The 16449-nt window shown below is 34.9% G+C and overlaps 1 protein-coding gene across 1 annotated transcript; it reads right to left on the bottom strand.

Moving 5' to 3' along the window:
• Window positions 1-52: 52 nt before the first annotated feature.
• Window positions 53-15714, bottom strand: marchf1 (uncharacterized). The gene is made up of 7 exons (XM_016280720.1): window positions 15614-15714; window positions 15214-15432; window positions 5659-5709; window positions 5486-5565; window positions 3492-4157; window positions 3231-3411; window positions 53-363 (listed from the first exon to the last, which is right to left on the bottom strand). The coding sequence occupies exons 2-7, from the start codon at window positions 15301-15303 to the stop codon at window positions 169-171; spliced, it is 1263 nt and encodes a 420-aa protein (XP_016136206.1). The 5' UTR covers window positions 15304-15432; window positions 15614-15714; the 3' UTR covers window positions 53-168.
• Between the last annotated feature and the right edge of the window lie 735 nt (window positions 15715-16449).

The raw sequence follows: 16449 nt of genomic DNA, 5'->3' as shown, positions 1-16449 counted from the left end.
TAATATGAGCTTATACAAAGCTACTTTACAACACTACTGCAATTCACCACAATATAATCCTCTTACAAAACTAGATTCTGATTGTTCAATACAACATTCCAGCTGTACTACACTAAATGATATAATAAGTGGATCACACAGCAATACTGAATAACACTACATTGCATCTCATGCCCTCTTGCAAACACTAAACCTATGCTTGTCAGTGTGTTTACCATTGTTCTTGCCTTGGCGAATCTCTTCAGTCGTGCGGTCAATCAGAACATAGAGTGACCAGATGACACACACCACAGCAGCCAGGTGAAACGTCACGGAGCAGAAGATCTTCCGTCGCTCACTTGTAGACATCTGTAGCTTTTCCCACTAAAGCAGAGACAGGACTTTATGAATGCACTGCCTTCCTGTAATTATTATTTTAGCCACAATGTAGCAGCACTAGGTTATGTGCATGCTGACCTTCACAATATTTCCCCATTCAGAGTAATCTGCACAATAAACCCTGAGTTTATTTTATTAGCAGTGTTTACTAAGGCAAGCATCCCTACTATTATTGCTCATTATGAAAAACTCCTTCTTGAATGACCCCCTAATCACTATACGTTGGTGTGTAACTCAATCATAATTTCTGCTATGGGCATAAATGAACTAGTTTTCTTTTTTTAATTATTGCTTTGTGCTCTATAAATATGCTTTAAAATGATGAAAGTCAATGAAAGAGATTGTAGTGCTCTACACTGCGTCGCTATGGAAACAGCACAGTAGGGTGTAATGATCAAGCTTGGGAAGCAGGGATGAAGGCGTAAATTATATGTGCTTTTCAATTATATTTGTTCAGAACAAAATGATATTTTATTTATATTTTGAATTTGTGAAATGTCTCATGGAAGGTGTCTTCAACTGATTTTCAGGCCAAAACCATTTGGTAAGAGATGGAAAACTATTAGATATTGTATTAAACTGAGTTTTGCATAAGCCTGGCCTATAGCATATTAATGTATTTACATCATAATGATGCACAAATCACACACCTTTAAAATAATCATTAAGAGTCAAATTCTTGTCAAATTAAAATTTTATGTATGCACTACCATTCAAAGGGTTGGGGTTGGAATTTTTTGAAATGTTTTTGAAACTAATAAAACATTGGTTTTACTGTTTAAATATATACTCAACCGTTTATGTTTGGTACGATTTTTTTATGCTTTTGAAAAAGGTCTGTCATGCTCAACAAGGCTGCATTTATATGATCAAAAATACAGTACAATATTATGAAATAAATAGAACTTTTCTATTTTATTTCTCATTTATTCTTTATTTATTCGCTCCGAGCTTCAGTGTCACGATCCTTCAGAAATCATTTTAATATGATGATTTGCTGCTCAAGAAGCATTTCTTGTTATGTTAAAAACAGATAATATTGATTATATTTTTGTGGATTTTTTTCTTTGATGAATAGAAAGTTCCAAAGAACAGCATTTATTTGCAACCTTTTCTAACATTGTAAATGTCTTTACTGTCGATTTTAACTAAATGATTTCTGTTTAATAAAAGTATTAATTTCTTACCAGAAAAAAAATACTGACCCCAAACTTTTGAACAGTACTCAATGTTAAGATGGGAGGGATAATGGAAAATTTAGTTGAAATTTGACATCTCAACTTTGGTTAAAGTTAGCATAATGTTCTATTTTTGTTAAATGAATATTTAATTTTTTCTTCACAAAAAAATCAGTGAAAGCACTACCATTCAAAGGGTTGGGGTTGGAATTTTTTGAAATGTTTTTGAAACTAATAAAACATTGGTTTTACTGTTTAAATATATACTCAACCGTTTATGTTTGGTACGATTTTTTTATGCTTTTGAAAAAGGTCTGTCATGCTCAACAAGGCTGCATTTATATGATCAAAAATACAGTACAATATTATGAAATAAATAGAACTTTTCTATTTTATTTCTCATTTATTCTTTATTTATTCGCTCCGAGCTTCAGTGTCACGATCCTTCAGAAATCATTTTAATATGATGATTTGCTGCTCAAGAAGCATTTCTTGTTATGTTAAAAACAGATAATATTGATTATATTTTTGTGGATTTTTTTCTTTGATGAATAGAAAGTTCCAAAGAACAGCATTTATTTGCAACCTTTTCTAACATTGTAAATGTCTTTACTGTCGATTTTAACTAAATGATTTCTGTTTAATAAAAGTATTAATTTCTTACCAGAAAAAAAATACTGACCCCAAACTTTTGAACATTACTCAATGTTAAGATGGGAGGGATAATGGAAAATTTAGTTGAAATTTGACATCTCAATTTTGGTTAAAGTTAGCATAATGTTCTATTTTTGTTTAATGAATATTTAATTTTTTCTTCACAAAAAAATCAGTGAAAAAGCACCTGGGTATTTATTTTCCAACTGGAAGCCGGGGTGCTCTGTTTGATGATTGGACGAGCTCTCAAAGAGGTGGGACTTTGCAACAAAGCCAATAATTGAAACTTAAAAGATAGTCAAACAGCTCATTAAAATCAGTTCATCTTGTTTCTTGAATAATGTTAGAAATACATTTCTGAGGAATTGATTTCACTGTTTATAGTCTGAGAAGAAGCTTCGATAGATAGATACACTAGTGAATCTCTCTCTATATATATATATTCACCTGTGCAATTATGTACTGATTTAATTTCTCTCTCTCTCTCTCTCTCTCTATATATATATTATATATATATGGATGAATGAGTACACGATTTTTGTCATCTGTGCTTCCCCACCAGCTGCCACTGGTGTTTAATAAAACAGGATCTGAGCTGTTCAGAGATGGCCGGGGTGCTCTGTTTGATGATTGGACGAGCTCTCAAAGAGGTGGGACTTTGCAACAAAGCCAATAATTGAAACTTAAAAGATAGTCAAACAGCTAATTAAAATCAGTTCATCTTGTTTCTTGAATAATGTTAGAAATACATTTCTGAGGAATTGATTTCACTGTTTATAGTCTGAGAAGAAGCTTCGATAGATAGATACACTAGTGAATCTCTCTCTCTATATATATATTCACCTGTGCAATTATGTACTGATTTAATTTCTCTCTCTCTCTCTATATATATATATATATTATATATATATGGATGAATGAGTACACGATTTTTGTCATCTGTGCTTCCCCACCAGCTGCCACTGGTGTTTAATAAAACAGGATCTGAGCTGTTCAGAGATATGTGTATGTGTGTGTTACCTTGCGCAAAGGTTTGAGGTGTGTCTCCATGATGAAGGCATATTTGCACAGCTCACAGCAGCGTGTATCGGAGCTCTTGATCCACTGGTGCAGGCAGCCCTGGTGCACAAAACGCAAACTTCCCGTACAGCGGCAAGGGGTGATGAGCGCACACTCCTCGTCTCCTTCACAGTGACAGATCCTGCGCAAACAAAATCACATCAGCTTCTCGCTCGTTCAACCTCTGACTCTCATCCATCTCTACCTCGCTCTCTCTCTCACCTGCACACCTCTAGTTCATCATCAGTGCATGCTTGTTGCGTGGCACCATTATGATCGGTAGGAACAGTGCATTTAAAAGGGGATGGGACAGACATGTCTGGGTCTCCTGAACCTCTTTCCTCATACGTTTTTGTAATAGGCTCTTCCTCCTCACTTCCACTCCTACTACTACGCTCATTGCCTTTTGTGTGATTGGCTGCCTGGCTTTGGCCCCCACGCTCCTCCCTTTTTGATAACTTTTTGTGGGCCCTGGTGTTGGGACCCTTGCACAACGGCGGCTGGTTCTCCTTCTGTCCCTCGTCTGAGTTGACAGACATGAGCTTAGTGGCGTCCCGTTCCTCACGGGGATGCGCTTGCGTGTGTTGGCTGCTGCTGCGTCTCCGTCTTGCTTTCTGGCGACTCCAGGAGCGAGCTTCTCTCCAGCGCTGCTCGTCCTCTGAGGATGAGTCAGAGTGTGTGTGCGTCTGCCTATGCAACCGTGAATGTCTCGGTTGGTCCACGCACTCTGTGGCACACCCAACAGTCCCGGTGCTCTCCCGTCGCCGCCGGATACGCCGTTTGACTTGCCGCTTTGCGGTGGGGACGGGGTCGGAGGCGGGGTTTATGGGCATGACGGGTGTAGTCTGATCTGAGCCATCTACTTCAAGTTTAGCGTGACCACTAGAGCTGCACAACACATACACACATACACATAAAATCAAAAAGATGAAGACACAACAGAGCATGAAATGATTGATGAGTGAAAAACATAATGGACAAATAAAAATTGAATTTCTGTTGAAGTTATTATTGGCCTTGTCACTGTTCAATCATCATTTTAATACAGAAAATCAAAAAGAAAATGTTGCATTCGAAACATATAGTGTAATTTCAAATCGTTTTACATACCTACAGAGCTATTCATTTATAGATACAGAAAAGTCTGAGACTGCTAGTGATATCACTTTTATTTAAATGAATTTAATTTAAATTATTCCATTTAATTTTAATTAATTGAATTTAATACAAAAAGGTGCATAACAATTTCTTTAATTTTGCATTCTAAAATTAATTTGATACACACTGATTTATAAATGATTTTGCATTGATAATTTAATTTAAATGGAATAATTTAATACAAAATATTTCACAACAAATTATATTTTCCTACTTTGTTCTTAATCTAATACAAAATATTTCATAACATATTATATTCTATTTTGCACTCCTAATATTTAATTATTAGTGCATTAAATATTAATGTTTTTCAGGCCAAAACTTGGATAAATAATATTATTCTATTTAGCATTCAGAAATTGAATTTAAATTTCATAATTGAATACAAAATGTTTTATAAATTATATTAATCTATTCTAATTGAATACAAAATGTTTATTAATAAATGATATTCAAGTTCATATTATTTAATTGAATACAAAATGTTTTATAAATGATATTATCCCATTCTAATTTAATTTAATACAAATGTTTAAAAATGAATTCTATTCAGTTTTGCATTCTTAATGTAATTTAATAATAATAAAAAAATATATATTATTCTATTTTGAATTCATAATTTAAGTTTATTTAAATTTCATAATTTAATACAAAATATTTTATAGATTACATTATTTTACCTTGTATTTGTTATTTAATTTTATAATTTTTTAAAAAATGTAATACAAATTGTTTTATAAACTGCATTATTTGTAGTCTTTCATTTAATTAATTTATAGTTAAATACATTAAATTTATTATAATCTTTATGCTTTTTGCGAAACATTTCTTTTCATTGTTCAAAATCTCTGCTTATTTTCCGTTGTTGTTTTAAACGGAAAAAAATAACCGTTGCAAACTTGTGATCTCAGACTTTTGGTCTCCACTGCATATACCTTCAAAGACACTGACCTTCCAGAACTCATTCCATAAAATCACACGATGTGCAAACATGTAGATGAGCAAAGCACCAATCACAAGCATGGTGTCCTGCAGCATCGGCCCATGACCACACTCACCTGCATATGTCCTGGGAGGAGGGTGTAACCGACGTTTGAGAGATGCTGTTCAGCACAGCTCCCGGGGTGGAAGTGCTCACCTGAAACCACAGGTCACAGTAACATGCATGTGCAAAACACTTACTTTCTTGTCGTTAGGGTTGCTTTGAATAATGATGGCGTGGGTGTGTTACCTTAGATATATTGCTGGATCGACTTCCTGATCGCCCAGGTGCTTTCTCACCCTAAAGGAAACAAAGAGGATTAGTCATATGCTCTCTCTCTCTCTCTCTCTCTCTCTCTCTCTCTCTCATCCACACTGAGGTCATACTTTCAAAGTTGTAGCACAAAATACTTTCTCCTATCCCAGCTTAAAGTGTACAATCAATTATATGACCCATGTGAAACATTGCTCTGTTTCAGGCTCAATCAGTGGCTAGTCTGTTGGTTTATTTGACCAGCGGCAGATATGGGAAACCTGTTTGGTACTTTCAGTTTGGTGATGCTAGTAGAGCAGAAATTATAAGCGTTGTCACACATAACATACAAAGCAACAAAGAAACGTTGGCTTTTAAAGCAGTAGTTCTGTCACATGTTTGAACAGATCTTTAATGTGACTGCAGCTTTAAGACAAACCAATCCTATTACTAAAAATAACAGCAGCGTCCTAAGACCCATTTGCATGTGAGACATACACTATGCCTGTGTGTGTTGATGGTAACTAATGAACACAATGACTAGATGACAATAGAAAAAGAGAGGGAATCATTCAAGTCCTCACTCAAGTGTACAGAGCTCTGTTTAAATTCAACATGAAATTAAAATTGACCCTATTTATTTTCTTAATGCATGTTCCTGGTCTGATTGTGAACGATTTATCAGTGAATGTTATTCACTATAAACACATTTGTCTTTATGTCTATATGTAATCATTAATCATAATGCAATAACTTTCTCTTTCGCTGAACTGGCCACACAAGTTATAGATAATGTTAACCAATAGCTAAACCTCTTTTAGCAAACTCTCATTTGATCCATTGGAATACAGCAACACTCACCTTAAACAATCCCAACGTAGTGTATAAAAAAGCTGAATATCCTTTCACTCAGAAATACCTCATATTATGAAAATAATGTTTACTAAGTTAATATTTACTTAACTGTTGTATGAACAATGCATAGCATGTCAGGTCATACAAAAAAATGACTGAACTTGTTTTTTTTTTTTTTTTTTTTTTTTTGGATAATACAATAACAAGTTACAAAAATATTAGTTTTACTGTCTGATAGACAAACAGTTTGGTACATTTAAAAAAAAAAGTTTTTAAATGAAGTCTCTTATATGTTCACCAAGGCTGCATTTATTTAATCAAAACTACAGTAAAACATTAATATTGTGAAATATTATTACAATTCAAAATAACTGTTTTCTATTGTGATATAGTTTAAAATGTAATTTATTCCTGTGATGCAAAGCTGAATTTCCAGCATCATTATTCCAGTCTTCAGTGTCACATGATCTAATATGCTGATTTGCTGCTCAAGAGACATTTCTGATTATTATTATCAATGTTGAAAACAGTTGTGCTGCTTAATATTTTTAATATTAACTTTATTTTCACTTTTGAACAATTTAATACACTTGCAGAATAAAACAATCATTCATTCATTCAAAAAATAATAATCTAACTGATATTTGAACCGTATAGTGTGTAAACAAAGTGCTTTCTTCTACACAGTTCTGGTTTAGCTACAATAAGTTCAAAATCAATATTAAATACAAATGGCACAAAAGGGAATGGTTGACCTTTGATTGTTGTTTTTAAAAATGCTGAATACTTTTTTTTGCCAGGCTTTTGTGAAACCGATCTGTATTAGCATTTATTGCCTTCATGTGCCTCAGGCAGAGCTGATTCCTCCTGGCCTTTTGGTGGGTCCACCTTTCTCTCTGGTCCACACCTGATCCATTATTAACTTAACTATCTTTCCTTCAAGCTAACATACAAAAGCACACACACAAATGATCCTCTGGGGATCACTATCAGTGATAGTGCGTGTAAGGTGTTGCAAGTGCACAAATATGATTATTTTGCATATCAGGCTTATACAGAAAAACAAGTCAGACTATCATGATGTTAACTACAACATCAACTTCAAAAGTGTTTTTTTTTTTATTTTATCAGTAGACCTAACTGATTTGTTATTAAGTGAAAAAGTTACAATAATTAGTTTATAAATATATTTACAAAAAAATGTATATGTTGTTTAGCTGCTGTTAGTATTGAACTCTGTTCTCTCTCTCCTGAAGCGACACTATATATTGCTCTGAATTATTAATGCGAAAGCCAACAGACACCAACATCTGATCAGCTCATAAATATTTTACACACCCGCAGTGTATCTTTTAGCCAGCATGCAGGTGCGACTGCATCCTCTGAGAGAAAATTATATTATTCTAAACATGTTTTATGATTGTTTGACATCAGTATTCAGAACCACATGATAATCATGTTTGCGCTCACATGAAATACAGTCGCACCACTCAACCAAATGTGGTTTTCCTCACACAGAAAATCAAAGATGAGTTCTCTTTAATATCCTGATTGTTTCGCCTAAATGAGACTGAGAGCAAATGGAGAGTTCTGAGTCCTGAGAAGAAGAACTTCTGTCTCCTCAGAAATCTCAAACTTTGCTCAGTTTGCCAAGAAACCGAAGTCTGTGTGTGAAAGTCAGAGATTTCAACACCAACACAAATATTTCTCATCAAATTCACATTCATTTTACAGTTCTATATTGCCACACCATCAACAGTTGTCTCTTATATGTGTCTGTTTTTATTTTTCCCAAGACATTTTTGGAGAACCATCTGAAATAACGCTGATACTTGAATGAAACAACTAAAAACTCCATGAGTGTTGCTATTGAGGAGCAACATCTGAGCAAATAAAATTACTCCCCTGGATGCTTTCCACAGGCTTTAGAATTAGATTCAAGACACTTGCTATGGTGTGTAATGCACTTAATGGATTCACTTTCTACATAAAAGCCTTCCAGTCTTCACAGCTTCTGTACTGAATGATAACATGACTTCCTCGCTGGAAAAATAGTGCTCATTCCTCTAGTCTAGAATTTATATACTCCGACAACACATATAAAATGACCTTCTTATTGATATTTTCTCATTATCGATGCAGTCTTCTCATTTATAAATAGCATCACATTTCTCTTGACTGTTTGACGTCACAAATTACAGATTTTCTGTTGCATTCAAAATAGCATATATATGGTTGTTTATTACAGAGCTCTATTAAACAAATGTAGCTTAATATAAATCTCAATGAAGGCTTTGAAAAAGGGAGCATTAATATAGTCATATCAGGTTTCTGATAGTTCATATCCTCTCACTATAATACTGTACTATTGCTTTAACATCTGAGAACAAACCTAACCCCACCTATCACCAAAGCACTCCTTTCTCCTAAAACTTTCCTATCTGGAAACTGAATAATTTACAGAATCCAGGTCACAGTAAATGCTGGTTATTGATATTTTCTCATTATCGATGCAGTCTTCTCATTTATAAATAGCATCACATTTCTCTTGACTGTTTGACGTCACAAATTACAGATTTTCTGTTGCATTCAAAATAGCATATATATGGTTGTTTATTACAGAGCTCTATTAAACAAATGTAGCTTAATATAAATCTCAATGAAGGCTTTGAAAAAGGGAGCATTAATATAGTCATATCAGGTTTCTGATAGTTCATATCCTCTCACTACAATACTGTACTATTGCTTTAACATCTGAGAACAAACCTAACCCCACCTATCACCGAAGCACTCCTTTCTCCTAAAACTTTCCTATCTGGAAACTGAATAATTTACAGAATCCAGGTCACAGTAAATGCTGACCAGAATGAATCTACTATACATTCTAAAATCCCTATAAAGACCAAGGTCTAGTTTCTGGCACATAGAAAGCCCTAGACAAATATTTTTAGCCTTGACCCTTAATGCTAGTTAGGGTCAAAGATCAAGTCAATGTTCTAAGATCAAGGTTCATTGGTCATTAGTATTGTTTGTCTCTCAGAATTGTCAAATTTAAATGGAAAGGCATGTGTTATATCAATACAACCAAAACGACAGCTTAAAATAAACAAAAAGTAATTCTGATTAACAGATAAGCAAATACTGCTGGTACTTTCCATGAATTGGGTACTAGTAATACGTTTTGTTTTTTATTTAATTTACTTTTTTTTATAGGGTTTGAGGTCAGCAAGGCTTTTTTTTTTTTAAGAAATATTTTTTTAATATTAATATTAGCAGCAAATCAGCATATTAGGATCATGTGACACTGAAGACTGGAGTAATGATGCTGAAAATTAATCTTTGCATCACAGGAATAAACTACACTTTAAAATATATAAAAATAGAAAACATTTATTTTAAGTAGTAACACTTAATTTATGATTTACTTTTATTAGTCAGCATAATACCTCTAATACAGAGCATATACTGCATACAGACACAGTGCATTCTATGGAAGGAAGTTCAATTTCAATTTAATTTTACTTGTATAGCTCTTTTAACAATACACATTGTTTCAGGGCAGCTTTGCAGAAATGTATCAATTCAATGTTTATAATACCTTAATGCCTTATTGTCCCAATTTAATAGGATAGGTTTATTAGAGTAGTTTTTATTTGTCATCAATATAAATGGTCAACCAGTTGACATTTCATATACTACCAGGTTTGGGGTCAGACTCGCTTATGCTCATCAATGCTTCATTTATTTGAACAAAAATACAGCAAAAACAGCATCACTACTCCAGTCTTCAGTCACACGATCCTTCAGAAATCATTCTAATATGCTCATTTGCTGCTCAAAAGACATTTCTGATTATTATCAATGTTGAAATCAGTTATACTGCTTAATATTTCTGTGAATATTTCATGATTTTTTTTCAGGATTCTTTGATAAAAAGTGACAAAGACATTTGCTACAAAAGATTTCTGATTCAAATATATGCTGCTGTTTTGAATATATATATTGACCCCAAACAAATGGATTTAAAATTTCAGACACATTACCTACCCCAAACCAGTTTAACTGACAAGATAATTGAAAGCTATGCTATAATACTGTTATCATTATTCCCCTAGTGTGTATTATTAGGTATTATTAAGTACTATAAGGTCTTTCATCTCTAAAATCTCATCTGCATTACATGCACAAATCACAAAACAACAATGCAGACTAATACAACCAGAATCATCCAAACTGACATTCACTTACCCATAAATTCACTCCTGTATGTTTAATGAGCTACCAATCTGCAGAGCACCTCTGCTTGCTCCAAAGGCCGATGTAAGAGCACACATGCATGTTTATGTGCTAGGCAGCGTTAGATTAGCTCTAGATGCTTCTCTGAGGTATAATCTGTGAGCGGTTGGTCTATCTCTGGTCGTGCATTCATTTAGATACACAGGGATTGGCTTCACACAGTTTCTGCGTAAGATCCTACTCATATCTTTGTCTGAGGTAGCGTTTTCTAGCTCTGCCATCTGGAGTTCAGCCTAGTACAATTACAAGAGTCTAGACTTATGATTCTGATTCAGAACAGCTGTTATTTTATACATAAACCTGTCAGTGTTGGATCCATACACACTTACGTATGCAGGTGCACATACAATGGTGACCATCCCTTGTGGTTTGTGTTGTGACAGTGTGCCTGCAGCCAATCACCGACCAAGATTAAAGCCCTGACTGCCATTCAAAAGCTAACTATAGTCACAGGTGCATCATGGGATAATGTGCTGATGGGATACACCAGGTCACAAACTACTACTCACACGGAATCTCAAACGTCTACCCATAGATAGTAGCACAGATACTATATTTTGCTGGTACAGTATTTTGGAACGGTTAACAAGAAGACTGTAAAGACTTGTTCAAGACACTCCAATAAACAACTCCATAATTGTGTGTTTTGTTATGCATATGCACTCATCAATCTACGCATCTGCAAGAGCGTCAGATACACACCTGTTCGAAGTTATACAATACATTTCTAACACACAAAACAAGCAACACTGACAGTGTTCTGGCCATGAAAATGATAAATAGAAGGACAGAGTTATAAACCGATAGTAATTTCACAAGAATTTTAACAGGTAGTTTCTCCAGAATAGCAGCTACTGAGTAATTTCCATTTTCATAAGCTCTAAAAGGTGTGTGAGAACACTAAACAGAACAGCCATATTCACACTCCCTCTTATATTAGGATCTACAATATATATACTGTACATACATTATAAATATACTGTGTATATATATATATATATATATATATATTCAATGTTATAACATCTTTGTTGAACATGCCATTTAAGGTGGAAAAAAGACATGATTTAATAACACTGACATATTCATATGGCAGAAAATAAAGGTATTTTTCACCATACCTTTCAACAAAACTGCTTCAGTTCAGTAATATTCTACCAGTGAAGGTTTGAAATCATTTATGAGTTTTTAATGTTTTTAAAAGAATTCTCTTATGCTCACCGAGGCTGCATTTATTTGTTTAAAAATTCAGTTAAAACATTGTGAATATTGTAAAAGTCATACTTATTTTACTATACTAATTGAATATATTTCCGAACGTAATTTATTCCTGTGATGGCAAAGCTATCGTCATATTGTAATAATTTTTCACAATATCACTGTTTTACTGTATTCTTCATTAAATAAATAAAGCCTTGGTCAGCAGAGACTTCTTTCAAAAGCAGAACCAAATCTTACAACCCCTAAATTTTGACGAGTAATGTACTTTATAATAACTAGTAGACACTTCAAATTTTGTTGGTGTCTCTAACTATGCGGCATCCAGTTTTAAAGATCAAAGGTCAGGACAATCCTCCAAGGGAGCCCATTTAGTACCCATCATGGTGCCAAGTGAATGTGCATATGTGTTTGAGTATGTGTGTTAGTGAGTGATGGAAGCAGACAGCTCCAGCAGAGAGTGCAGTGGATTAGACTCCCGCTAATTCACAGAAATAGAACATCCACACAACACACACAAACAAATACACCTACAGTAAATGCAACAGAGTATCAGAGTCTCCATATTGCTAAATAAGACCATATCATAAAGACAATAATAACTGAAGTGCTTGCTCAGCACTCAGTTCTAGTGTTAAAGTGCCTGCAAGGCATCATTATCACAGGCTGCCTTCACTGTGACTTTCACTTATGTTTAGGGTTAAGGATTTGAACAAACCCCTAACATTAAGCATTCGATTCATCACATAACTGTTTGTGCTACTGACATGAATGATAGATGAAAACTGCATAATGATGAAGAGAGGTGTGCTGTTACTTTTGTTATGATTTCTGCCTGCCGGTTGTAAAACGGGTTTAAAACAATTTCATAGACTTATATTTTGAGTATGTGTGTTAGTGAGTGATGGAAGCAGACAGCTCCAGCAGAGAGTGCAGTGGATTAGACTCCCGCTAATTCACAGAAATAGAACATCCACACAACACACACAAACAAATACACCTACAGTAAATGCAACAGAGTATCAGAGTCTCCATATTGCTAAATAAGACCATATCATAAAGACAATAATAACTGAAGTGCTTGCTCAGCACTCAGTTCTAGTGTTAAAGTGCCTGCAAGGCATCATTATCACAGGCTGCCTTCACTGTGACTTTCACTTATGTTTAGGGTTAAGGATTTGAACAAACCCCTAACATTAAGCATTCGATTCATCACATAACTGTTTGTGCTACTGACATGAATGATAGATGAAAACTGCATAATGATGAAGAGAGGTGTGCTGTTACTTTTGTTATGATTTCTGCCTGCCGGTTGTAAAACGGGTTTAAAACAATTTCATAGACTTACTGTATATTGAAGCAGGAAACTGAGTCATATTTAGTGGCCAGAATATCACAGACACTTGCTCTTTTGCCTTAGGGATGGTAAACAACCACCCAGAACACTATATCGACTTTATTGCAATGACATAAAAACCATAACACCTTAGCAACCGCCTAGCAACACACCAGCATGGTGGTAACTTTTGCACAAAACACCACACATATTTTCTTTCTTAAACTTCTAGCTTTTCTTTCTTCTCTACAATTTTCTGGAGAGTCTGAACAGCTCAAAATACACTTTCAAATGCCATCCATTCATATTTTGTTTTGCATATAATTTCAGCCATTCTTTGAAGAAATTTAGTGATTCCTCTTTTTTTTTTATTGCATCCATAACTGAGAATGCTTTTTATATTGCAGTTCAATCCCTGAATTTGAATAACTGCAATAAGTGTCATTTTTACCTAGAAAAGGGAGGTTAGTCAAGACTTTGAAATGAACTTTGAATGATGACTTCACAAAGCCTTCACTTAAAGTTTAAAATATTTTAAAAGTCTTAATATTTATTAAGTGTCCATGCACATCTGAACTTGCAATGAATGGTATGTTTGAATTTCTGAATTATAATTCAGTGAATTCTAGTCCTTTAATTCCAATTTAACTTCCTGTAGGGTGTGGTCAATTCAATATAAATGCATACTAATGAATTGTAAGGGAGCCCTTTATTAAATTTTGCCCAAATTCAGGGATGATATTTCATTCGGGACATGCAAATCTAAATTATTCAAAGACACATGATTTTAAACTTCCTGTGGGGCGTGGTCAGCCAAAACATACTAAAGGTAGCTTTGCTTAGCCAGACATCTACACATAACACTGAACAAGTGTTTTCATACCATTTAAGGGGCAAGTATATCTAAAATCACAATACAGATCACTGTGGAAAAAAAGCATTAAATAATTGCCCAGCAGTGCCAGTCGCCAATCAGATGCAGAAAACACCTCAAAGTATTTTTTTTGACAATTCTGGATAATATTCATAATTTCTATCAATCCAAAAGTGATAAATGCAGATTATTTCACAGACATAGTCATATTCAGTTATGCTCATGGTACTACAAAGTGTCTAAAACAAAACTCTAAATATATTTCAGATTTGATGCCACAAACATGAAAATATTTGGCAAATCCAGAGATTATGTGGAGCCATGTTTGTGTATGATATGCATCAAGCGGTCAGCAAACAGACTGTAGATGTGCCATCTGAGCCTAACAATAATGCTCACGCATTCAAAAAAAAATGTCCTGGATATTACAAACATTCACACCGCTGAAACAAACTGAACTGCAAACATGCTACAGCGATTTGATGGAAAAGCATTGTATTTGATTTACAATATACTTGAAAGAAATGCCAATGACCCTGAAGAGGCTGAAATATATGTAGCACTGCCTTACAGTTCTATTTATAGCAGCAATTTCTCTTCCAATACAACACCTTCCAGCTCCTGCTCTAGGCTATATTTCTGTTTACATGAGATTGAGTCATTCTTTATCCTTACTTCTGAAAATTAAAGCAGAAGGATTTGCTTGCTTTGGCACTTACGGTAAATCTTACAGATTTATGCAAACGAAGAAATCTTATTATAGGACAATCCTCACAACTTAGGACTTGTGCAACAATATCTATATTGAAAATGTTCTATTGTTCCACAGAAGCCATCAAAATACTAACAGACTACAGTAACCATATGGAAAACCATGGATGGCTACATCTTTATCATCAACAACAAACTATGGTATTTGTTATGAAAACTCCACACACATCACAGATTCTCTGTGTTAAATGTCTGTACTTGCCTCATTCTCTTTACTCTTGTCTCTATTCCGGCTGGAGCTGTTGGCGGTCTCTTTGGTGATGGGCACAACCGATATCTGATGCACAGGCATGCTAGCAGTGTTCAGGACTGCGGGATACCTCGCTGCCTTCAGCCCACCAAAGACAACGGACTCACGCCATCCTGAGGGTCGGCATGGAAACAAAGAATACGACCCGCTCCAGAGTTGGTACACACACTCCTACAGACACATGCATAAAATCAGGTTAAGTATCCTGGGTGAGATCTTAGACTTCAGCTGCAACAGAGAAACATCCGGAGAGCTGGTCGTCACATCCCAAAAAAAAGCTGAAGCCAACCTCTCTCGTTCCACCTGTGTGATCTGTGAAAGGGAGAAAGAGCTCATTTAAATTCTACTCTACCTGAGAGCTGCAGTGATGCCTCCGTTTTTTGTAGATACGTGTGTGCGCGTCTGTTAACCTGACCTGTAAACATGTTGCTGAGAGGACTTAGGGGTTATTTTAGCTCCAAATCTCCTCCCTCCAGGAGCAGCGTGGGATGGAGCAGCCAGCTAATCAGCTTACAACCCCAGGGGCTGCACACAACCTCGGCTACTGGAACACACACACACACACACACACGAACACTGGAGAGAACAAACTAGCTCATAACAGTTGATGTTAAATGTTTCATTTATACAAACAGTTGAGGAGAGCTACTCTTTCTCAGCATGTATGTGCATACTGTATGTATGTGTGTATTCAACATTTTGGACACACTTACTCTTTCTTCATAATTAAAATTTTCCACATTTATAATAATAGTAATTCCTAAGTATGGCAGAGGTAGAGGACGAACGATTTTTGAACTACCTTATGAATTTGCTTTTTCAAGGTCACCACCCTTTGTTTAAATTACCACTCCAACTCCAAGAGGTGCATGCTGGGATGCTTTCTGAACAGTATTGAAAGAGTTCCTATGTATGCTGAACACTTGTTTGTTGTTTCTCCCTAAATATCCGGTCCAACACATCCTTTGAAATAAAAGAACAAATTATTTAAAAATCCATACATAAATAGGAACAATTTACATTTGTATAAAAGCACATCTTTAAGTATAACCCTGTAGATAAAAAGGGTGTGTAGGTCATCATGATAAACATAAATGCACACAAGTGTGTGAAAGTATGTAACTTCTAGTGTCTATGTAAAACAGGTCACATTCATTTTTACACACTATTAATGTCCAATCATATTGA

This window comes from Sinocyclocheilus grahami, unplaced genomic scaffold (assembly GCF_001515645.1).
Source record: "Sinocyclocheilus grahami isolate Dianchi unplaced genomic scaffold, SAMN03320097.WGS_v1.1 scaffold143.1, whole genome shotgun sequence".
Lineage (NCBI taxonomy): Eukaryota > Metazoa > Chordata > Actinopteri > Cypriniformes > Cyprinidae > Sinocyclocheilus > Sinocyclocheilus grahami.
This window is presented reverse-complemented; position numbering and strand designations above follow the sequence as displayed.